We start from the raw sequence: 24,639 nt of genomic DNA, 5'->3' as shown, positions 1-24,639 counted from the left end.
AATTGGTTTTTTATTATTATTTGCATAAAAGATTACCCTCAGGTGCTTAAGTCTTAACTATATGGATAATACATTAATCTTCACATTTTCAGTGTTTTGAGAAGATTGGTAAGTAGGTTTATTATAGCATATTGTTATAAATCTTTTACACCCTAACCTAATATAAGTAAAAAGGATTTACTGTTCAATTCACCGAAAATGAACTATAATTGTTATTTTTATTTATAATAATAATAAAACTGTTAATGAGTCAGTGTCTGACTTCAGTAAAGTAGTTTTTTACCTGTAGCTCTTAGGCTATTCAAGTATCACACAGGATCGCGTAAATATTAACTTTATCATCATCAAATACTTATTTGCGTAAGGATGAAAGAATATGTGTAATCATACAGGTTGTAAGTATTAACAGCCCCTATGCAAGTTGATGGTGGTGACACACTTGGCGATGCAGGGCTCGACGGGGTGTCGCGACTTCATGCCGAGGTCGAACACGCGCATGAGGACCGTGGCCGCGTGCTCCTGCATGCCCACCAGCAGCTCGGGCAGCTTGTCCAGCAGCGACTGGGTCACCTCTGGCTGGTGGGAGTCCAGGCATTCCAGGACTGCTTGGAGACCTGGGAGGTTTAATACGTAGTACTAAAGTGTTTTTTTATGTTTATGTATTTATTTGTTGGATAGGTACGAAGAAATTATTGAAATGTATGAGGTGGCAAGGATATCGTTTCTCGGTTATAAATCGTCATTTTTATGAAGTTAAATACAATGGACTGCAATTAGGTTTCTCACTCTTTAGAAGTCTTCTGAGACAGTGCAAAAAATCTCGAGCAGTATGTCCTCATTCAGAACTTTTAACTAAATTGAATCAGATTTTGATGGCATATTAAACAAACAGATAATATTTCACGGAAATGCTAAAACGCTTGTCTGATCACGGAGCTCAACTAATTGGAAATAAGTGAGTAGTGTGTGTTGTGGAGTATGGTGGCAGCTGCATACCGGGCGTGGTGTCCGCGACGGCGGGCAGCAGCTTGGCGAGCAGCGCCAGCGCGGAGTGTCGCAGCGGCGCGTGCGCAGCGGCCGCGTGCGGGGCCACGCCGCGCAGCACCGCGCCCGCCCACGCGCCGCCGCCCCACGCGCCCCCGCGACGGACGCCCCACGACTCGATCTCCTAGTCGCACAGACCGTACATTATCTATCTACTCAATTACAAGATGATGCGACAAATGCGACGACTTAAAAAAATTGATATTTTTTAAGTCGTCGCATTTGTCGCTATACACTGTATGCTAATAGACTTTGACTCACAACTATTTTTTGTGAATCATGCAAATGCTATCTGGCAAACAAACCCAAGGCTCGTCTTGCATGGTGATCATTGGTCTTGTGAATAAACTCATCTATTTATGTTGTTCACCTCTTGGTAAATACTAGATGCATAAATGTCTACAATTGTCCAAATTTAATGTTATTGTCGAATAGCTGGTGACAGTTACCTGCAGCAGCCAGTTGAGGTTGTCTGGTGAGTCCCAGCGACGCTGCAGAGCCAGCAGCGCCTGCGGGGGCGGCGCCGCCGACGCCGGCTGCAACACCTCGGACGCCAGCAGCGAGCTCAGCGCCGGGATGTTACTATATACATACAGGTAAAACATTCACAACTGGGACAGGCTTCAATAAAAGTGAAAAATTTATGGGAAAAGCAGTAGACTGGACCTACAACGGGAGCGTAAAAAAAAAAAAAAAGCTAATGATCCCACTTCATCATAAAACAGGTTTATGCTGGTATCTGTGCTCCACATTTTGTCCAAATTCGTCCACTTTTTTTTGTGTAAAAAAGTACCAAAAATCTATCCACATTTACAAACTTTCGAGTTTATATTTTAGATATTTTACAGTTGAAGCTTAAAAGGGTAAAGTTTAGGGGACTTTTATTAGAGACTAGCAAACTCGGCGAACTTCATTTCGCCACCAGATAGCCCGTTTTTCTGTTGAAATATTTCCTGAATATTTTTTGCTATAAACCTGGCGGAGCCCGAGACCTTTCGAACGAATGCAAAACCGTGGAAATCGGTTCGTGCGTTCCGGAGTTATAGCGTCAGAAAGGAAAACCCGACAATTTTTTATATATGTATAGTAGATAATTTCTTTTGGATCATTTAAGTGACTTAATGTTAAGAGTGTATTAAATCGTCCTTCATAAGAGTATAAAGCTATATTTGTATGCGTGGTGTGTACTGACGCGATGGTGTCCCTGTGCGCGGCCAGCAGCTGCGCGGCGGGCGCGGGGCGCGCGGCGCGGTACCGGCGCAGCAGCGCCGCCACGCGCGGCAGCAGCGCCTGCCCGCCGCCGCCCGCCGCGCGCGCCAGCACCACCAGGCACTCCAGGATGCTGTGCACGTCCGCGCTGGAACAGGGACGTCACGTTAGGGATAATTGATCAGATACAGCTTTCACGCAACGCCATCTAGTCTAAAACTAAGGAAAACCTGTATTATGTGTACTAAACATTTGATAAACATACTTACATTTATTTCTAAACTGCTCGAGCTCTAGATTGTAGACCAATTGGCCAGTCTAATATGTGTCGCAACTAACGGACTCATCTTAACAGAGGTCGTAATAAGCCAAGTCAAACAAGGTACTCACGCAGCAGTGGGCCCGAACAGCTCGTCGTCGGGCAGCACCTCTAGCGCGGCCAGCAGATGCGCGTGCTGGCGGGCGGCGGCCGCGCCGGCGCCGCGCAGCAGGGCCGCCGCCAGCCCCAGCGCGCGCGACCCCGCGCCGCCCACGCGCGACCACACGCCGCGCACGTCCGCCTCCATGCGCCACAACCTGGGACAATACAAAATATCATGAACAAACATATATTCTACAAAATGCAATATAGGAAGCCTGTTGTTTTGGTTAATGCATTTGCTTCCGTGTATCAATAAACCGTGACTAAATCGCGTGGAAGGCAAATGGAAAAAAGTGGGGAGTCCTAGCTCAGCATTTGAACATTCTGTTGGTAATAAATACTAATTTAAAAAAATTGGTAAAAGCTTGTAAAAGGGCTAATCTGTAGGCGTTATCAATCTGTGTTTATTTCCGATATGATAATTTGCTTTTGGTTACGGTCTACGTACTTCTGCGCGTGGTCCTTGGAGTGCGGGTGTGGCGCGGCGATGGCGGTGAGCAGCGCGTGCGACACGCGGTCCGTGGCGCTGGTGGAGCGCGCCGCCGCGCCCCGCAGCGCGCCCCCCGCGCCCCCCAGCGCGCCCCCCGCGCCCCCCAGCCCGCACAGCGCGCCCCCGCCCGCCTGCCCGCGCCCGCCGCTCTGCACCAGCAGCCGGAGGATCTTCGGCACCTGCGACACGACACATACGTAGAACACATTGTATAGTTGGCGACATCTAGTGGTGACTTATTGAACATGATTCATATACGTGTGCAAATTTAATGCTTCTTTTCTGAGTAGACCAGTATGATGTCACGTGCGTACCTTCATGTAGAGCAGCAGCAGCAGCAGCGGGTCGTGCTGCTGCGCCGCCCGGGCCACGGCCAGCAGCGCGGGGCGGGCGGGCGCGCAGCGCAGCAGCAGCGCCAGGCGGGAGTCCGCGCGCCGCCGCGCCGCCTCCGGGCCCGACGCGGCCTCCGTCTGCCGCGCCTCCTCCGACACGTAGCGGACCAGCACCTCCAGCTACACGCAGACATGTTACATTTTTAAAACTAGTTATACTAATGTAACTTTATTACCACAAAATCAACATTCGCTTCTGTATTCACAGTCAAAATAAAAAAAAGAAGTGTATGAAAAAATAAGTGTTTAAACTTGCCGCGATAATACACTAATAGTAACACAGGGAACATAATCAAGAGGTATCTTATAAACCTCGAACTCTTTTGGAACTCAACTATTTTCTATGTAGTCTTTTCTAAAGCACTACGAAGTCATCGATTAGCTATCGAATATTCGATTTTCCTATGAGACATTTACTACAATCACATTATCCCACTAAGTAATTGAAAAATAGCAGTGGTGCCGATGGTTACCTGCTTATGATCCAACCGCAGCGTGTCGTCGGGCACGTAATGCTTGGGCGTGGTCTTGTCGCGGCCCTGCCACACACGCGGACTCTCGGTCAGGGTCTCCGCGAAGTCTAGGACCGCACTCGGAGACCAGCCACTAGAGACAACGAAATAACGATGATGATGCTAATCCTTGTACCCATATTAAAATTGTACATAACAAATTAACAGAAGCAGAATTCATTTTCAAAAATCAATCTTAAGTGTTTGGCACAAGGTGTATTTTTCAATACGAAAAATCAGATTTCCTATTATTATTTCATATCTTATTTCGAGACTGTATCTCACCCCTCCGGCTGCAGCAGCGTGGTGAGGCAGTAGTGCAGGGTCCTCCAGGACGCGCGGTGTGCCAGCAGCGTCACCAGCAGCGGCCGCCAGGGGGCGTTGCCAGCACGGAACATGAGCTGCATCTGAATTTAAACAAAATAAATTGATATAACCACTTCTATGATAGTTTTTGAAAATGAAGCATCAAAAATTTCGTAGTTTATTTTATGTGCGAAAAGTGGTTCTACCTCAGCTTGCATGGTTTCTCGAACACAGGTAACGTGTTATAGGATCTCCCGAAAACCAATACATCGTAGTACTAAGTAATAGTCGCCAGAACGTTTCATGTGATTAAGAATTTGTTTATCGTATCGATTTGTGTTTTAAATACGGCCATCCTTATTACCTAACTATCAAAATTAGGCCGACACGACATATTTCGTGATACCAACAACATATATAAAATGTCGTCCTGACTGTAATATGGCAAAACCTCGAGAGTGACGCAGCTTTAACCACCAAGTAACACTAATTCCTAAACCTAATCAAAAATGATAAAGTACAGTAAAGCTTAATATGAAGTTGTCGTGCTAACCTGCCGCTGCCTCTGGTCGCTGGGCCCGAGCGCCTCCCGCTGCAGCTCGGACATCCAGTCCAGCAGCAGGCCGCAGCCGAGCCCGCCGCGGGAGAACACGTGCACCGGGCCCGATACACCGTCCTCGTACTTTACCTGAGACATTAACAACATAATATTATATTACAAGTCAAAATTGTGAAGGCCATGAGAGGCGAGATACAGATCAAGCGTTAACATTCTTAGCTGACTGTGAACAAGTATGTTTAACTATAAGAGGAAGATTTTAACTTGCCGATAATTGAGAGGGTCAATTGAGACCTCAAAATTTTAAATAAAAATTGCAATTTTAATACATTTCTCGTTAATTTTACTCCTAATCCTGGAATCGGTTTTCTCAAAGCTTGCAGCATGCTGCTTGTGACTACTTTGCGGTAAATAATTAATGATGAATCGACGCCATTAACTCCTTACGAGAGGATAAACCACTACGTGAAGCGACGTGTTCCGGCGCCGGTGCAACTGATAGCGGTGTACGAGGACTGTACTAAGAGTACAGACTGGAGAGAAAGTAATAGTCATGAGGATATTTTAATGTACCACTTACATCCAGCGATACGAGACGCGCACGTTTTTCTTTACCTGCATGTGAATGTAGATCTTACTGTAGGCAGTGTAGAGTCGCATTTCGTATATCAGTTTCACTCACATTAGACTCGTAGTGCCCCTCCTGGTTCTTCTCCAGGATGTGTGTGATGACGTCCACGATAAGCCGCGTGTCCTGGCTGCTGATGATGCGGTTGCCGAGCGCCTCCAGCGTGCTCGGCGATGCTGACTCCAACACTGATGGTTATAAGGTTGGAAGTTAACTAAAGACTTTTCTTAGTAAAATAGAAGATAAACAGTGAAGATGAGAGCTTCAGTCTTAGAAACCAGTAACTAGGTGCCTCTGCTTTAATACTATTAGGGAGATGAGATTAAGTAGATTAAAGATTAACTTATTTTTTTTTGCAGCTAGCTTTAGATAATGCTATTTGTCAGATAAGATCCAACTTGTTAATTTTAATTGGAAGTTTTAGAACTGGCAGATGACAATATGAATTATGATAAACGCTTTCCTATGTAGTTCACAATAAAGAGGTTATCTTTCTAACAATTGTGATTAAAAAGTTCTGAAACTGATATTGTCTATTTGAGTGACTCTCCTCAGTAGTCGTATGTATACTGACGCGCGATGAGCTGCTGCTTGGTGGCGTGCGGCGGCACGTGCGCGCCCAGCTCCTGCTTGAGGGTGCTGCTGCAGTTCTGCGACATCGCGCGCAGCACGTCCACCACCGGGCCCGTCAGCAGCTTGCACTGCATCAGGAGCGTGTCCGCGATCTACAGACATATTAGAGGCATTACTTAATGTTTTTAGGACTTGTTTTTTAGTATGATATGTCGTTAAGAATTCGTGAGAATAAGTTGTCTGGTTGGATAAAGCTGGCACAGTGCCGTAGTACTTGGCATGAGAAAGAGGAGGCCTATGCCGAGTAGTGAGAGGACAAAGGCGGTGGATGATAATATTTATGAAATTGCCAAGTCTTTTTCACGATAAGTGGTTCTTGCTCAAAGGCCAGGATCGTATCCCATAAAAAAAAATAGTATTTTCAAGAATGGGGCAAAAAAACACATTTTGAATCACTATAAAAAGGAAAAAAGTGAAAAAAAAATTGATGGTGCAAGCTCATCCATGATCATCCGTGATATGTCAGATCCTGCCTCATGACGTAACGGCGTTCAATGGAGTGCCTGATACTATCTAGTGGAGGGTATTTGATGGAACGTACCTGCATGAGCCTCGTGTCGGGCAGCGGCAGCAGCGCGCGCAGCAGCGGCGCGGCGTGCGCGGGCCGGCGCGCCAGCCCCGCCGCGCCGCCCGCGCTGCCCGCCAGCTCGCGCAGCCACGCCGCGCAGCCCGCCACGTACGGGCCCGCGCCGCCGCCGCCGCGGCCCGCACTCACCTCCGCCGATATCAACTGGACCATACACACGAAACATCAATCATTACCTACTATTATGTACACACGACAGTGGAAACGAAAAAAATATATTCATCCATTGATAGCCCTATCTGTGGCTAATAGAGGACCGGGGCCACGAGGTCTTTTGTAATCTACCGAGTTTGCTAACCGTACAACATCTATTTGCAATTTGAGAGCAGTATCTAGTTTGTAATGTAATGAAATGTAATGTGAATAAGTAGTATACATACTCACGACATATTTCACATACATACGACATATTTACAAAAGGCTTGCGATAAAAACTGTTTAAAATGTCTAATTAACAATAAAACTCAACTTCATGATAAAAATATTAATGTTTTACAGAAATTATTCTTCATTACCGCCACTTATTTTAAGTATATAAACAGTCTCTCTTGGTAAAGGAACATCAATATGAACTTACAGATATAAGCTGAGTGAAGGCTGTATCCAGGTCTCCGTGGAAGCTGTTGGCGGCGGTGAAGATGGATGACAGCAGCGGGCTCACCAGCTCCAGCTGCAGCGGCGCCATCACCGCGGAACTGCCCCAGTCGTCCTCCGCCTCCATCGGGAGCTCCTTCTCCGCGAACAAAGTGTCATCTGGACAACAAATACTGACTCTTCAACTACTCTCTTGATTGATGCTACAAGAGTCATTTTATCTAGCATTCAAATTTGCTATGAAATAGCAATGCCTGAAAAGTTTTTTCTCTTTGTGTTGCGAAGAGCACTTATGGCAGCCCATTTAAATATCAATATTTGAGCGGCTTTTTAGATATGTACAAATATTTTAACTCATGTGAAAAAATAATAGTAAGCAAATTTATTTTTTTCACAAAGACAAAGAGTCTTAAAAATTGGTTGAAATACTTTACACATGAGATCATCATCATGATCCTAGCCGTTTCCCAACTATGTTGGGGTCGGCTTCCAGTCCGGTCCAGTGACCGGATTGAGCTAATTAGCAGTGTTTTACAAGGGGCGACTGCCTATCTGACCTCCTCAACCTAGGAGTGAAAGGACATTTACACACATTGAAATTAGATCTTTATTACAAGGTTCGTATAGTGTGTATTACCAGGCATGTAGGTGGGCGGCTGCAGGCGCAGCGTGGACGCGAAGGCGTGTCCGCCGGTGGCCCCGCGCGCGCGCTGCACGAGCAGCAGCTGCGCCATGTAGTTCCGCTCCACGCCCAGGCGGACCACCGCGCCCGCCGAGCACGCGTCCAGCGCGTTCAGCAGCGCGCTGGGACAAGTTGGAACACGTATTATTATTCAGTATTATATAGAATAATATTTTTGACTGCTCTGCGCCAAATGTTAAATATCACTAGACCAAACCGACTTAGTGATATTTACCAGTCTATTGCAAAATCTTTTTTGTGACTTCCTTACTAGTTTTGATCACACGAGCTTTGGAAGCGGGATGTAGGTGTGGACATAATAGAATACGGTCTAACTACCGTAGAGCCCAGTTAATAATAATATCATATAGTGAGACCGAATAATTGGGCAGCCAGTACGCTGAGGTTCACCCAGAGCCAGAGCGATCCCGTGACTCTGGCTAAAGCAGTAGAAGAGGCTCGGGGTGTTTTTAGTCGGTGGAGGTGCGACATATCCTCACGCCATGCCCTCGACATTGGTTGAAATCATTGCATTTGCATTTTTATTTTCACTCCGGAAAATAAAAAGTAGGCTGAGGTTACCTCATGGAGGCCACGGGCATCCCGAAGGTCTGTATGAAGAGCGCGAGCTTGGCGGCGGGCAGCGCCCTCATGCCGGCCTCCAGCAGCGCGGGCCTGGCCGAGCGCACCATGTGCAGCCGCAGCCAGTCCGGCAGCAGCACCGCCTCCTCGTCGCTGTCCACGTTGAAGGCCTGCGGGGCGTCGTTGCCCACCCACACCGACTGGAGCCACGAGTACATCTCTTGGTTGGTGTCATCTGGTACAGGCATTTAATGTAATTAATTACATATCGCAATTCTGCAACGCAAGGTTTGATAGATCTGCGTGATAGATTGCGCAATATATGTTATTTGTATACAATACACTAAAATAATATTGATAAACATAACGAGTTGCGTGCCATCGGATAACTTTGCGATGTTGTGAATAATGTTGAGCATGTGCAGTATACTGCGCATATATACATCTATATGCAACATGTTTCGCAACAGATAATGTTCACTGGAAGCCACTTCTGAAAACAGTATTTTGCAGTAGAGTGATGCCGCTCTACGCCTCAAACGTGCTAGATTACTGTCTAGACTGTGATAGACCATGTGATCGACGCTTGAAACTTTTTGATATTTAACAACTTCTACATTTGCTCAACAAAATCCAGTAGGTGTTTACATATGGAGGGTCCCGCGCAGAGCAGCTTGAGGTAGGCGTGCGCGACCAGCAGATGCAGGCGCGCGTAGCGGCCGCTGGGCCAGTGCAGCAGCACCCGCTCGCCGAAGCCCCAGCCGCCCGACGCGCCCGCGCCCGCGCCCTCGCCCGCCTCCGCCACCACCGGCGGCGGCCCGCTCGTGCGGACCTAAACATACACGTTCATTACGCAACTGAGTCCGGTGAGACTGGAAGCCAACCACTAAAGAAATTCGTAGTAGACTGGGACAGAAGACAACTTAAAACTAAACAGGAAGATTCAGATTTTTTCTTTCTTAATCTGTCTATAGTGTTAATACTAAGAGTATTAAGACATATATTATAACCGCAGCGTGCGAAGACACTGGCTCCTGTAACACAGGCTTTAAGCCTAGCACAGGCGTCAGGTTACATTTATGTTAAACTGTATTTTTATGTGAATAAAAACTTTTATTTCCTAATTCTTCCCCATTTAATATTAGCTACCCCTAACATGCATTAACACATTCATAAATTGAATACAAAGATTTTGTTAACGAAATTAAAACTCCAGGCATAAGTGCTTCAGAGCTAAACTTCACCTACATCATTTATCAAAACATCTCCGTATTACTAGCTCACCTTCTGCAGGTAGTCGTACATGATCTGCGTGAGCGCGTGCAGTGCGCGATGCTGCGCGCGCTGCGGCTCGTGCAGCTCGTCCGCGCGCTCGCCCGTGCCCAGCACGCTGTTCATCACCGTCGACCGCTCCATGATCACCTGCGACAGGTCCTGGAGCAAAGCGACACCAACTTATAGCTGTATACTTTTGGACAATGTTTTTTTAATAAGGTGTCCATCAAAATGAGAATTTCACTCCCTTAATTAGCCTATCTTAACATTATTGGCTTTAACTTACTGATTAATTCTTTTTTATTAAGTTCTAAAGAGTTACTAATTGTGATATCTTTTTAGAAGACCGCGTAGCATAGGCGGTCTGGCTAGACGATTCACGTATTTTATAGTGACAATCAGTTGTGAGTTATTTTAGGTGTTTAAGCTTAACAAAAACAATACCCAGTCACGGGTCTAACATCCCTAGTATATAACAAGCACATTGCGCGCTCCCCGTCCCTCAGCCCCACCGCTACCGTCCTTAAAGTACACCCTAACATTTTGAGGTCCTCACCAGCACGAGGTCGGCATGGTCGTGCCCGGGCGTGTGCGCGACGTACTTGGCGAGGAAGGCGATGTATGCGGCCACGTGCGTAGGCACGCACTCCACGATGCAGGCCGCCCGCACTCGCACTACCACCTCCTCGCGGACCGCCTCCCAGTGAGGCAGCGACCACAGCAGCTCCAGCCACTCCCTGAATACAGACAGTTTGTTGTAATCCTCTCATATTCCGTATAATTAATTTTAGTTGTGTGTGAGATGGTCTGATCCGGCGAAACAAATAATTGAAATGTTGCGTGTGTCAACTTTTTTCAATGATTTATATGAAAAATAATGTGAAATGGAAATTCAGCTTTATTTATACTTACTCAGGGCTTACTTCAGCGCTAAAATCAGCTTCGACCGTCTCCGTGTCTACCGGCTGGAGCACCAGTTTGAGACCCTACAAGCAAATTGGAGGTTTGTAAAACGTTTTTAACACTGACTAACAAAAGTAAGTAATTCAAGTCCTGCAGTGTTCCACTGCTGGAAAAAGATCTCCAAATATATCTTGCCGCGATTAATTAATCCGCTCCTCCTTGATTCTTGAATCACGTCATCACTTTCTGAGTCGGCCTTGGACCTTCCGCTGGCTACCGTTATGTGATCACCATCTCTATATGACCCATCTATTCCTACTTTAAAAGATTGCTGGCACATATGCTGAGATAGGTCCATCACGAGTGTTGGATGTAGCACAGCAGTAATAGGTGTGCGTACCCTGTTGGCGGAGGCGCGCGTGGGCGCGTGCGCGTGCGCGAGGCGCTGCAGGTAGTAGTGCAGCACGGCGCGCGCGCCCGCCGCCGCCGCCGCCACCGTGCGCCGCAGGTGCGCGCACAGCTCGCCCGCCTTGCCGCTCTCCCCGCCCCCGCCCCCGCCCCCGCCCCCGCCCGCCGACAGGAACTCGCACAGGCACTGCACCGGCAACACGCTGCGGGCCGCAAGGTTGGTAATTAATAACGCCGTCTACCGTAACAGCGCGGCAAATAGTGCGCTGCTGGATGTTTAGCGGTAAAGACGGTGGCGACATCTCTAAGCGATAAAACAAAGCGAGTATTCAACCGCCAATTAAATTAATGTTCTATTACAATAAAAATATAAAGATAATACAATAAAACATTTATTTTGAATCCCTCATGAGTCAACAAATATAACATGACCCTTGTTCTCAATACATTCAACTCATTAAAAATACTTATACAACACAGTACTGAGAGATGACAGCAACGAATTATGGAAGAGCTCGTTCATGTCTACAACTGTAACTTCTTTCTAATGGACCTTAACCTATCTCAAACAATAAATATTAAGCTGTAGAAAGTTTGATAACTATCCAACATAGATAGATGCAGGTTCCTAAGTTTTCGGAGTAAACAAATTTTGTCGGTGCAAAGAAACAATATCTACCAAATTGTAATTTTAAGTATTTCTTTCGCCTTTTTCTTAAAGAACTAAAGTTATTATAATTACCTGAGCTCAAGCTGGTCCTGCTTGAGCAGCTGATGCAGCCAGGGCATGGCGCGGCGGGTCCCGTGCCTCTCCACCAGGTCCAGCAGCAGCGCGGGCTGGCGGCACAGCAGCTTGCCCAGCCGCATCTGGCTGCTCAGCGACTGCAGCGAGTCGATGACCGCCTGCGGGGGCTTGCGCGCCGGGCCCAGCGGCTCCAGAGTCGTCAGCTGATGGAAGTAAATCAATCAGAATAAAGTTAATGTTACATAGTTCATATGGCAAAGGCCTCTCTTCCATTTCACACAAAGGAAGTAAGGCCATTATTTTTCTTCTTAATTTGAATCTTTGATTAGTGACTGTTGACACTCTGCTCTGTTCTAGCGAAGCGACTAAATTTCAATAGCTAACAGTTTTAAATTGACGAACTTGAAATTTTGTTAATGTACTCAAGAATGTGTATGGCAGAGATTATCAAAAATGGTAAGGTTTGGAACAAGTCTTCAAAAGAAATAACTGATGTATAGAAAACACAGCACGATAAGACAGCGTGCTGCTTGGGAGTTTGTTGCACCGTTTCTTCTCTCACAGCAAGAGCCTTAGGAAGCGGTGAAAGGTGGGCGGACCTGAACAGCAGTCCAATGTAACCTGACCACCAAAAAGCACTACTTAGTAGCCTAATTTGAATTAGTGACTTCTGATTTGATTTTGACATGTTTTGATAATTACCTGGCTGAGCAGCCTGGAGGAGTGTTCCGTGACGGGCAGCTTGGCGTTGCTGGCGGCCGCCAGGTGTGTCTCCAGCTGCAGGATGGCGGCGCGCTCGGCCTCCGCGCGCTCCGCCTCCGCCGCCGAGCTCGTGGTCCACTCGATACTCGGCTTGCTGGCCACAAAACATACCAGTTACATCACAAAGGACTGTCAGTTAATTAATCAATAGTTAACTATTGTAGTGGGAATTCTGTTACGCTTAAGTTAATAATATTGCTGTGTTTGCGTCAACAGTCAAAGTCAAATAGCTTTATTGTGTTTATTTAATAGGTTACAGGTGTTAAATAATAATGATGCAGTACCACAATCAGGCCATTTAGGCATACAATAATTACAAATTTATACTATATTCAACATATTACTTACAGATAGAGGGAGGAATACCTCTTGTAACCTTTTTGGCTTTTTTTCAAGATTATACTAAATACATTGGTACTATACAACAAGCCTGCAATTTTACTCTAGATTTTTATTCGCATTTAACTATAAACTGAATTTTTAGACCAAAAGACTCACCAACACTAAGATTATTTACTATTTCAAGTACCTAAACAGAAGGAGGAACCTATTTAGATAAACCATAGCTCATACAAGGTCACAGTGTATACTTACGTAGTAATACATGTCTCGATGAGCGCCCTGAGCGTGGGGTAGGTGGCGGCGGCCCGCTCGGCGAACTGCAGCGGGTTGTGCGCGGCCAGCATGACCAGCAGCAGCCAGCCGCGCCAGTACAGCGACGTGATGGCCAGCGGCGGCGGGGTGTAGCTGTGACGATAATATTGTATTCATATATACTAAGCTTCAGCACTTTTCAGTTGCTAAATAAAACCTCTCCCGAATTTTGGAATTTAATCCTTGTGTCGCAGGCGGTTTCACAAACATACAAGAGACACCCATAACTGACTCAGGACAAACCTTCGAGGATCGCTTGCCCTACGAGGGGATCTGGTTCCAATAGAATTTCACCATTCCGAACTTTATTTGGTTTGAAATGAAATTGAAAAATGAACTTGAAATCTTCGATTTATATAACATATAAATTCTCGAAAATTAAAATGCACTTAATGGCGATGGTTTTAAGGTTCATTTTCAAATGTCATACAAACATTTCCCTTTTGCAGATATGATAAGAAAATCTCATTTAAGTCCCTATAAACTATGTATATAAAACTACATGCTAATAATATCTCAAAGTCCCTCACCCTGGCGGCAGAGAGATATTATCGGGGGGGTTGAACTGACACAGCTCGAAGATGAAGTTGGCGACCTCCAGGTTGTCCACCTGCAGCGGGTTCTCCTCGGCCGGCAGCGCGCAGGCGCGGCGGACCAGCTGCTCCACCAGCTCGAACACCTCCGCGGGGGATATGGGGATCTCCTGGGGATTGTGATGTAAAGAGAACGGTGATTAATGCAGTCACTAGAATTACGATACATTCCATAAAAAGATATATACCGCCTTTCAGCCTCTTTTTTTCGCATTAAATTAGTCTTCATCGTATTTCGAATGAAGTAGGAATCGTACATCGTGAACGAAATGAGTGCGAAAGTAACTCTGTCTGTCTGTCGACAGACAGAGTTACTTTCGCACTCATATAATATATGAGTAAGGATAAACCATTATGTCGGTATCACCTTGGAGAGTCCGATGTAGACGATCTTCAGCAGCGTGGTCTTGAGCAGCGGCGCCTCGCAGCAGATCCTGTAGGTGAGCGCGCGCTCGGACTCCGGCGGCCAGTTGTCCACCTTGCTGTAAGACTCCGCCGGCTCCACGAACATTATCTGAAGACCATATCACATAAGTATTCTTTTGCTAAAGAAATGCAGTGCCATTGTATCCTGCCCAAACTTAATTCGATTCCTAGCTGACTACCTACCTGACCGCCAGCAATTTGTAAGGCTAGGTATCTAAAAATTTGGAATCCCGTGGCTCCGCGTGCGAAGAGACACACTGGGGATTTTAGCCGATAAGAGTCCGGACTCTTACCGACTAAAAAACCCAGTGTGAAAACGCCCGGACGGAGGAAAACCGTGTGGGTTTGCCCCGCGAATAAAAAAAAGATATCTATGAATCTCATACCTACCATAAGATAACCTCGGAATGTTAGGGTCTATGTATCAAAATATATTACATTATGTAATGGTTGGGATGGAAGAAAGAATGGGAATAGTATTATCAAACTCACAAAACGAAGTTGGCATCGGCACAAAATGGCAAATATTTTTTTAAGCGATATAGCTGTCGTGTTTAATTTACGATCTCAGTACAAAAATCACTAATCACTGTTGACAGTGATATCGAACTAATTTTGTAAGTTAGTCGTAGTACCAGTGCAGGTTAAAGATCCTGGGTTTAACTTTAATTTATATACTCCTTTTGTTATTTTCTCTTCTACAATTATGACAGATGCATTATCATGTTACCTTATTAAGTGCCAGCTGGAAGTCATGCCTGGAAGGTCTGTAGATGGGCATGGCGGTGTCGAGCAGCCAGTTGAGCGCGGCTCCCTGGATGTCGCACACCTGCTGCTTGTACTCGGGCAGGTGCTTGCTGTGAGACGCCGTCACCAGGCAGCAGCAGCAGAACAGGTCGGCCAGGGATGAGAACGCGCGCTCGCGGACCTGCAATATGTTACGTTGGAGTTAGATTTAAGCATTCGGTCTGACTAGGTTGATGAATACAAATATAAAGGAATATAATAAAGCGGATGTTAATAAAGCGGGTACTCTTCGCTATGCTTATTTTAATGGTGGTTTTGATATTAAATTTTTATGATTTTTTATTTTTATTTTATGTATACGTCAATTAAATGTCTCAGAAGAATGTCATGCATGTTGTCCTTCTGAATAATCTTTGTGTGGGTTTCACAAACCCGACGGGGGGCCACATTTTGTGCAGTGGATGTGGTCTTAGTACCAGGTAGAGAGGCCGACGCTGGCCGACGTTCTCTACTCGTCGGCCTCCGAGACGAAGGAAGCCGCCGACATCTATTAGCCAACGGTGCCCCGCAGTCGGTGCGTGTTAAAATGCTATGCATTCCCGAGCACCTACTAAATACGCGAGACGCAGTTCAGGTTTAGTCAGTAAGAGTCTAACACTTCCTCCCCCGAGGAGGGGGAATCCTCATGGACTGGATGTCCATGAGGATTCCCCTAAAAATATGTGTGTGCCTGTATGTGGGTACCTCCTGCGCGGGCTCGTGCGGCGGGTGGTGCGCCAGCCAGCGCGCCAGCGGCAGCAGCGCGGACCTATATGTGTGTGCCTGTATGTGGGTACCTCCTGCGCGGGCTCGTGCGGCGGGTGGTGCGCCAGCCAGCGCGCCAGCGGCAGCAGCGCGGACCTATATGTGTGTGCCTGTATGTGGGTACCTCCTGCGCGGGCTCGTGCGGCGGGTGGTGCGCCAGCCAGCGCGCCAGCGGCAGCAGCGCGGACCTATATGTGTGTGCCTGTATGTGGGTACCTCCTGCGCGGGCTCGTGCGGCGGGTGGTGCGCCAGCCAGCGCGCCAGCGGCAGCAGCGCGGACCTATATGTGTGTGCCTGTATGTGGGTACCTCCTGCGCGGGCTCGTGCGGCGGGTGGTGCGCCAGCCAGCGCGCCAGCGGCAGCAGCGCGGACCTATATGTGTGTGCCTGTATGTGGGTACCTCCTGCGCGGGCTCGTGCGGCGGGTGGTGCGCCAGCCAGCGCGCCAGCGGCAGCAGCGCGGACCTATATGTGTGTGCCTGTATGTGGGTACCTCCTGCGCGGGCTCGTGCGGCGGGTGGTGCGCCAGCCAGCGCGCCAGCGGCAGCAGCGCGGACCTATATGTGTGTGCCTGTATGTGGGTACCTCCTGCGCGGGCTCGTGCGGCGGGTGGTGCGCCAGCCAGCGCGCCAGCGGCAGCAGCGCGGACCTATATGTGTGTGCCTGTATGTGGGTACCTCCTGCGCGGGCTCGTGCGGCGGGTGGTGCGCCAGCCAGCGCGCCAGCGGCAGCAGCGCGGACCTATATGTGTGTGCCTGTATGTGGGTACCTCCTGCGCGGGCTCGTGCGGCGGGTGGTGCGCCAGCCAGCGCGCCAGCGGCAGCAGCGCGGACCTATATGTGTGTGCCTGTATGTGGGTACCTCCTGCGCGGGCTCGTGCGGCGGGTGGTGCGCCAGCCAGCGCGCCAGCGGCAGCAGCGCGGACCTATATGTGTGTGCCTGTATGTGGGTACCTCCTGCGCGGGCTCGTGCGGCGGGTGGTGCGCCAGCCAGCGCGCCAGCGGCAGCAGCGCGGACCTATATGTGTGTGCCTGTATGTGGGTACCTCCTGCGCGGGCTCGTGCGGCGGGTGGTGCGCCAGCCAGCGCGCCAGCGGCAGCAGCGCGGACCTATATGTGTGTGCCTGTATGTGGGTACCTCCTGCGCGGGCTCGTGCGGCGGGTGGTGCGCCAGCCAGCGCGCCAGCGGCAGCAGCGCGGACCTATATGTGTGTGCCTGTATGTGGGTACCTCCTGCGCGGGCTCGTGCGGCGGGTGGTGCGCCAGCCAGCGCGCCAGCGGCAGCAGCGCGGACCTATATGTGTGTGCCTGTATGTGGGTACCTCCTGCGCGGGCTCGTGCGGCGGGTGGTGCGCCAGCCAGCGCGCCAGCGGCAGCAGCGCGGACCTATATGTGTGTGCCTGTATGTGGGTACCTCCTGCGCGGGCTCGTGCGGCGGGTGGTGCGCCAGCCAGCGCGCCAGCGGCAGCAGCGCGGACCTATATGTGTGTGCCTGTATGTGGGTACCTCCTGCGCGGGCTCGTGCGGCGGGTGGTGCGCCAGCCAGCGCGCCAGCGGCAGCAGCGCGGACCTATATGTGTGTGCCTGTATGTGGGTACCTCCTGCGCGGGCTCGTGCGGCGGGTGGTGCGCCAGCCAGCGCGCCAGCGGCAGCAGCGCGGACCTATATGTGTGTGCCTGTATGTGGGTACCTCCTGCGCGGGCTCGTGCGGCGGGTGGTGCGCCAGCCAGCGCGCCAGCGGCAGCAGCGCGGACCTATATGTGTGTGCCTGTATGTGGGTACCTCCTGCGCGGGCTCGTGCGGCGGGTGGTGCGCCAGCCAGCGCGCCAGCGGCAGCAGCGCGGACCTATATGTGTGTGCCTGTATGTGGGTACCTCCTGCGCGGGCTCGTGCGGCGGGTGGTGCGCCAGCCAGCGCGCCAGCGGCAGCAGCGCGGACCTATATGTGTGTGCCTGTATGTGGGTACCTCCTGCGCGGGCTCGTGCGGCGGGTGGTGCGCCAGCCAGCGCGCCAGCGGCAGCAGCGCGGACCTATATGTGTGTGCCTGTATGTGGGTACCTCCTGCGCGGGCTCGTGCGGCGGGTGGTGCGCCAGCCAGCGCGCCAGCGGCAGCAGCGCGGACCTATATGTGTGTGCCTGTATGTGGGTACCTCCTGCGCGGGCTCGTGCGGCGGGTGGTGCGCCAGCCAGCGCGCCAGCGGCAGCAGCGCGGACCTATATGTGTGTGCCTGTATGTGGGTACCTCCTGCGCGGGCTCGTGCGGCGGGTGGTGCGCCAGCCAGCGCGCCAGCGGCAGCAGCGCGGACCTATATGTGTGTGCCTGTATGTGGGTACCTCCTGCGCGGGCTCGTGCGGCGGGTGGTGCGCCAGCCAGCGCGCCAGCGGCAGCAGCGCGGACCTATATGTGTGTGCCTGTATGTGGGTACCTCCTGCGCGGGCTCGTGCGGCGGGTGGTGCGCCAGCCAGCGCGCCAGCGGCAGCAGCGCGGACCTATATGTGTGTGCCTGTATGTGGGTACCTCCTGCGCGGGCTCGTGCGGCGGGTGGTGCGCCAGCCAGCGCGCCAGCGGCAGCAGCGCGGACCTATATGTGTGTGCCTGTATGTGGGTACCTCCTGCGCGGGCTCGTGCGGCGGGTGGTGCGCCAGCCAGCGCGCCAGCGGCAGCAGCGCGGACCTATATGTGTGTGCCTGTATGTGGGTACCTCCTGCGCGGGCTCGTGCGGCGGGTGGTGCGCCAGCCAGCGCGCCAGCGGCAGCAGCGCGGACCTATATGTGTGTGCCTGTATGTGGGTACCTCCTGCGCGGGCTCGTGCGGCGGGTGGTGCGCCAGCCAGCGCGCCAGCGGCAGCAGCGCGGACCTATATGTGTGTGCCTGTATGTGGGTACCTCCTGCGCGGGCTCGTGGGCGGGTGGTGCGCCAGCCAGCGCGCCAGCGGCAGCAGCGCGGACCTATATGTGTGTGCCTGTATGTGGGTATTGCGCGGGCTCGTGCGGCGGGTGGTGCGCCCAGCCAGCGCGCCAGCGGCAGCAGCGCGGCCGCGGTCGGCGCGCGCCCGCGGCGGACCACCTCCCGCGTTAGCGCGCGCAGCGGACGCAGGTAGTCCTCCGGCCGCAGGACCAGCTCCTGCATGCACAAGCATATGTTAATCAAAATCCACCACTTGCGTATCAAATCACAAAGGCCAGAATCCAGGGTCGCAAACTTTTCACAGTTACAGTTATGACATGTACACACAGAGTGTGCGAGTGACATGGGTAATGAAAATTTTAGGATGCTACGAATGTCCGACTTGGTTCAAAATCTCTTGGAAAACACAAGGCGACTATGGCAAAAATTCTAAGTTCCAGCTCTGACCTGGTATGTGTCGGCCATGGCGGCGGGCACGAGCTGCGGCTGCGCCTGGATGAGCGCGGCCAGCACCGCCATGTTGTTGGGCGAGCGCACGTTGGACAGCTCGTTGTAGATCGTGTGGGTCACCACGCTGCGCAGCAGCGGCGGGCTGTCTGATACCATCTCCCTACACGAGAATTATGTAGGTTAGTCAATACCACAAATACTACAGGGTGGAAGGGACGTCATACCGATCCCGTGGTCCAGGGGTTCTGGATATGATTCCAGACCATCGGTCTTTTGATGAATTGGTATGAATAAACCGATTCGCGGCTTGCTCGCGACCCCGCTACTGCTTCAGCTCATGATTGAATGATGAATTGAACATTTTGACGTCACTTTCGGTTAGATTCGCAAGAGAGCGATGACCGACGAGTACCTTTACGAGTCAGCTGATCGGGAGCAATTTTTAGTGTTTCATTTACATTGCCTTTTTTCGTGAAAATAATGATTTTCGTTATGAAAATATTATTGAAATACGTAGGAAAAATGATTTTATGACACATAAAATTAAAAAAAGAAGAAAAGGTTTTTTGCCGTTTTTTATCCACAGGAATGACTTTTTGATACTATACATCTAGAGACGTCTCGGCAAAATTTTAAAATTGCCTAGAAAGCAGCTTATTTGTATTTTTTACAAAAACTTTGAATTTTGATTAAACAGACGCTAAACAAAATAATCAATTTTGATAAAGAAAACGATAATCTTATTTGAACAAAAAAAAATCATCGGCTGATGACAATTTTCTATGAACAAGGATATTTTTCAAATTTCACAAATGTCATAAAGAAAATACACAAGTACAAGTACAAGTGCTAGTTGTGAACAGCTCCCACCTGAGACAGGCCTGGTAGGCGGCCTGCAGCGGCTTGGTCTTGAGCCGCATGCGCGCCAGCTGCGCCAGCACGTCGTGGTCGCGCGCGGCCGTGGGCCCGCACGCGTCGCAGTTGCAGCACACGTAGGCCAGCAGCTCCTGCGCGCAGCGCCACAGCTTGCCCGAGTGCAGCCACGCCTCCAGCCGGGACGCCGAGATCATGCGGATCTGCAGACATGGGCAACAATACGCGAATGTTTGAACATGAACGGTTTCCTCGAATGCGAGAGTGGATGCGAATGTCCAGTTGACGAGTATGGTAACAATACAACGTGACCCGCTATAAAATAATTACAATCTACCGTAACAGTTATTTTATTAAATTCAATTTTGGTAAAGAGAAAGTTCTCAGAATGTTTCTAGGATTTGATTTAGTTTAATTTACATTTAATTTCCAACTCGAGTACTAAGTTATTACATTTGTGTTCATTATGAATTGATTTTACAGAACCGCTAGAAAATATCGAAAAGAGTTTTCTGGTGTTGGAAATATGATGACGTATATGGCGCACCTCAGGGAAACCGCAGGTGGCAGACAGTAGCTTGAGGAAGCCCTTCCCGATAGCGTCTGGCGCTGCCGAGCGCCGCGTAATTTGTTCCTTGATGGCTTCCAGCACCAGAGCCTCCACTGCCTCATAGCTACTAGAATACCTACAATTCACAAAAAGGTATATATTTTTTCTGAGCATAGTGTGCAAGTTATCATTTCACCCCTTATGGAAGTACTGTGGCACGAAAAAATTTGACTGTCCAGATATCACTACGCCCAGCAAAAACGTCTTTTATGAGACTATGAATACAGGATCGTGTACTAGTGTGAGGCCCTTTTACCTTGGAAAGACGGAGTACTCCAGCTCGGTATTGTCCGGATCTTCTTCCGTGCTGCCCATAAGAGGGGAGCCGGAACCAGAAGGCGACATCGTACCTATTTCGTCAGGAGAAAATGTCATTAGGAAATATATATATTTTTCTAAATTTACTTCTTTATTGGTCTCGACAGAGCGCAGGGTAACATAAGACTGGACTATATTTTCCATGTAATGACTAGTATTAAACTCACCAAGAGTATTATCAGTGGGTATGAGGTGTGACGGCGGCTGCTTGGTGCTGAACGCCGTCACTACATTCTCTACAAAACATTTACACCAGGAGCATTCCACCCAGCAGCGTTCATTCAACGCATCTTCTATGTATACCTGGAAACAAGAAAACTTGGTACAATTGCACACAGACTTGCTCAGCGCACGCCAGACGCGTCGGTACCAACATCTACAAACACACTCTTAATCATTTTTATTTTTATTGGAGTCTTGTGACACTTCCATAGATCTCAATTTTAATTCATGAACCAGCAAGACAGTAGTCACCTACAAATATACAAGGCAGTAGTGCCTTGCATATACACTGTTTGTGTTTATGTCTGAATGCACACACAAAGCCAAAAAATATATTTTAAAAATGTATCCCGTAATCTAATCTAATTACACACCTTTATAAATATATCTGGCCAGTTGGTACTCTCTCTGTGTCCAGCGTACAGCATGTTACATGCCAGCACAAACACAAGAGGATTCCCCTTATTCTTGAAGGCCGCTCCTTGTTCCCGCTTCAATAGTGTACATAAGCTCTGCGTCACTGTCTCATGAGCAAACATGTTTGGACGTATCTTTGTAAGGTAGAGCAAGCCCATGCAGAGTATCGGGTCTGGCTTTGCACGCTGTGACTTCAGGAGACGAATTGATCCAGTTAGAAGTCCGAGCTGAAAAGGCAAGTACTCAAATACTTTTATTGAAATTAAATACAAAAGCTTACATTTTATTTTTATAAATAGTATAATGAGTACACATTTTAAATAAGATACTGCCAATTATGTACTTGTAATGTCTTGCATGCAATACAATTTGATTAGACTAGTCTTAATGGTTAATTTTTTTCAGGATTAGTACAAAGTCTGCATTAGAAAAAGTATGAGCAATTTACTCACCAATTTATCAGAGTTATGTGTGTCCAAAGCTTGAAGAACATTAGGCACCAGGTCCACAGGGTCTACCTCCAAGGATGTACCTCCTACAGCCTCAGCTGGGGATCCAATCCTAGCTCTCTTACTAGGTGGCTGACTGCCAAATCCTGAGGGCTCTCTTTTCCGCTCCACACCTATCCACACACAGATATAAGTCATTTTAAGCAAAACTGTAGCCTCCACTAAATTATTGAAGGTTCCAAAATTATAGCAATAACATTTTTTAGATAAAATTTTGTAATTAGTCGAACACTACAATATTCATAAAAGTTAGGTAGGTTTTTAGACTGTTATATGATGTGTTATAAACTGGCTAGTTGACAGCCTTCATAACTTGTAGAGGTTATTACTAAGAGCTTCAATTAAATGAGTAACTGATACGTACTACTTGTAGAGGGCTTGTGTATGTTCCTCTTCTCGGGGTCCCTGGAGACCACTACAGTGGACTTGCTGCCCAGAGCGAAGATATCCTGAGGATGCTGTGGAGCTTTGCTCTTGGCCCCTCTTCCTGCCGACGGCATTTTCCCACGATCCATATTCCACTTTACTATTTATTAAAATATTTATCTATGCAGATTTTACACAACATCGCACGTCTTTCTAGATTTCTGTAATAACTGCAGAATACACTGCCGCTAACGAAAATGCAAATAAACCAAATAATAGTGACGTTTTCGTTGTCACTTTGACATTTTTATTTCACAACATAGTTACAGAGTATAAATTTGATTACCTTCATTTCCTTTTTTCCTGCATCCTGCATTTTAATTCAACTTTCAAGGTAAAATAAAGCTCTCAGTTACTGTTATAAATCTCAGTGGTTTATTACAGTGAAATACTTAAATTGAAAAAAATTAAGACTCAATTTTGATTTCAGAACGTATGATAAGTGAGTATCGATCAGATTCACACTACTTTAAAAAAGCTAGCTGTCAAAATTGTCAAAGGGTCCTAGACAATCGAAAAAACATAAAGGTACTTTATTTCATTTTAAATCACGGTAAATGCTTTATAGACATCTAATTCTAGTGTATTTAGTCATTATTTCCCATAAAGTAAATACTGTATACAACCTTTAGTGATCATAGTTATGTAACTGATGAGAGGTTATGTCGGTTTCAGATGCTCACTTCTACACTTTTGGGTGGTCTGAAGGCCGCGCAGGCTTCCGTGGTCATCACCAGGAACCTGGCGGCGGCACAGAAGGTTGCCGACCCCATCCAGCAGCTGTTCCTCGACAAAATCAGGGAATACAAACAGAAGAGCGCGTAAGTAACAATTACATTGACCTTGCTGCACCTGAAGTTACCTAGTTATATCACTGATTATGATCTATGAAGAAGTAAACCAAGTGTCGTCCTGCTTTTTTATCTTAAACCACTATTTAAGTTTCTAATCCAGTTTCAATAATTAGTAAATATTCAATTGGAATAAGTGAGGCTTTGTTTAAGCAGAACTATATCATGAAATACTATTTTTCAGATAAAACTAATGTTCTAACAAGCGCAAGGCTCAACATGATTGTCATAAAGGCTTAAAAAAGTAAACTAATTTTAAGTTTTTAATTCAAAGAATAATTTTAGTCATTGTCTTTTTGTGTAGACTGTAGGTACTGTCATTCCAATATTTATTTTACTTGTGGGTAGCTAACTGTTCTATCATTTTCATATTAACACTTAAAGTATGTAAATTGTATTATTTCGGTAATTTGCAAAGTTGTAATGTAATTTTATTTTCTACATTCTTCAACTCAATCATTAAACCAATACTTAAAAAGGCATATAGTTAGTTGACAATGTACTATATTCTTGGTGTAATTTAGCAGTATCTTTCTTTATAAAAAATACTTCTATACGAAACTTATCAAAACATGTTTGATTTCCAGTGGTGGCAAACTGGTGGAAGCTAGCCCGGCTATCGAGAAGGAGATGAAGACTGAGCTGGAGAAGCTGGAGAAGCAGTATGGAGGTGGCCCCGGAGTAGACATGACCTCATTCCCCTCCTTCAAGTTCGAGGAGCCCAAGCTTGACCCCATCAACGAGCAGTTTGTCGCCAAGAAGTGAACAGAGTCTGCTTTGTCAACGGATATTGTATAAGTGTATCATTAAATCAATTAATTAGACTGTATTGTTTGTTTTTCAATATATCTATTTTGAGTTTTTAGAATATACTTAAAATGTATAGTTGAAAGATTTTTTCATTGTAGGTATTAGGTATTCATAAAATGATTGTCATCCTCTAATAAATTATTGCAGTTGAAACAATTTTGAATAATTTTCTAGAAAGTAAAAGATTTTCGAGAACTAAGCATAATAGACTATCCTCGTACTCGGAATAAAGACAAAGCTGCCAGGCAAATATTTATGAAAGAGACATCTATCGGATTAACGACTGCAAAAT

General features: G+C 47.8%; 2 protein-coding genes across 2 annotated transcripts; one reads left to right on the top strand and one right to left on the bottom strand.

The window, feature by feature from the left end:
* Positions 1–22,953, bottom strand: LOC113505000 (integrator complex subunit 1-like). The gene is made up of 37 exons (XM_026887518.1): positions 22,625–22,953; positions 22,204–22,373; positions 21,709–21,978; positions 21,280–21,415; positions 21,051–21,144; positions 20,732–20,870; positions 20,182–20,387; positions 19,309–19,471; positions 19,003–19,077; positions 18,748–18,825; positions 15,135–15,332; positions 14,346–14,492; positions 13,916–14,088; positions 13,326–13,478; positions 12,672–12,825; positions 11,967–12,172; positions 11,217–11,427; positions 10,826–10,899; positions 10,470–10,650; positions 9,923–10,072; positions 9,287–9,470; positions 8,639–8,873; positions 8,012–8,178; positions 7,358–7,533; positions 6,736–6,924; positions 6,136–6,286; positions 5,616–5,749; positions 4,928–5,062; positions 4,354–4,475; positions 4,030–4,162; positions 3,479–3,676; positions 3,123–3,343; positions 2,644–2,829; positions 2,237–2,401; positions 1,494–1,626; positions 997–1,168; positions 1–614 (listed from the first exon to the last, which is right to left on the bottom strand). Exons 1-37 carry the CDS (start codon positions 22,773–22,775, stop codon positions 403–405), a joined length of 6,042 nt encoding a protein of 2,013 aa, XP_026743319.1. The 5' UTR covers positions 22,776–22,953; the 3' UTR covers positions 1–402.
* Positions 22,954–23,106: 153 nt separating this feature from the next.
* Positions 23,107–24,366, top strand: LOC113504810 (ATP synthase-coupling factor 6, mitochondrial-like). The gene is made up of 3 exons (XM_026887271.1): positions 23,107–23,214; positions 23,362–23,507; positions 24,125–24,366. The coding sequence occupies exons 1-3, from the start codon at positions 23,122–23,124 to the stop codon at positions 24,300–24,302; spliced, it is 417 nt and encodes a 138-aa protein (XP_026743072.1). The 5' UTR covers positions 23,107–23,121; the 3' UTR covers positions 24,303–24,366.
* The last annotated feature ends 273 nt before the right edge of the window (positions 24,367–24,639 follow it).

Source organism: Trichoplusia ni, chromosome 23, assembly GCF_003590095.1.
Source record: "Trichoplusia ni isolate ovarian cell line Hi5 chromosome 23, tn1, whole genome shotgun sequence".
In the NCBI taxonomy this organism is placed as follows: Eukaryota; Metazoa; Arthropoda; class Insecta; order Lepidoptera; family Noctuidae; genus Trichoplusia; species Trichoplusia ni.
This window is presented reverse-complemented; position numbering and strand designations above follow the sequence as displayed.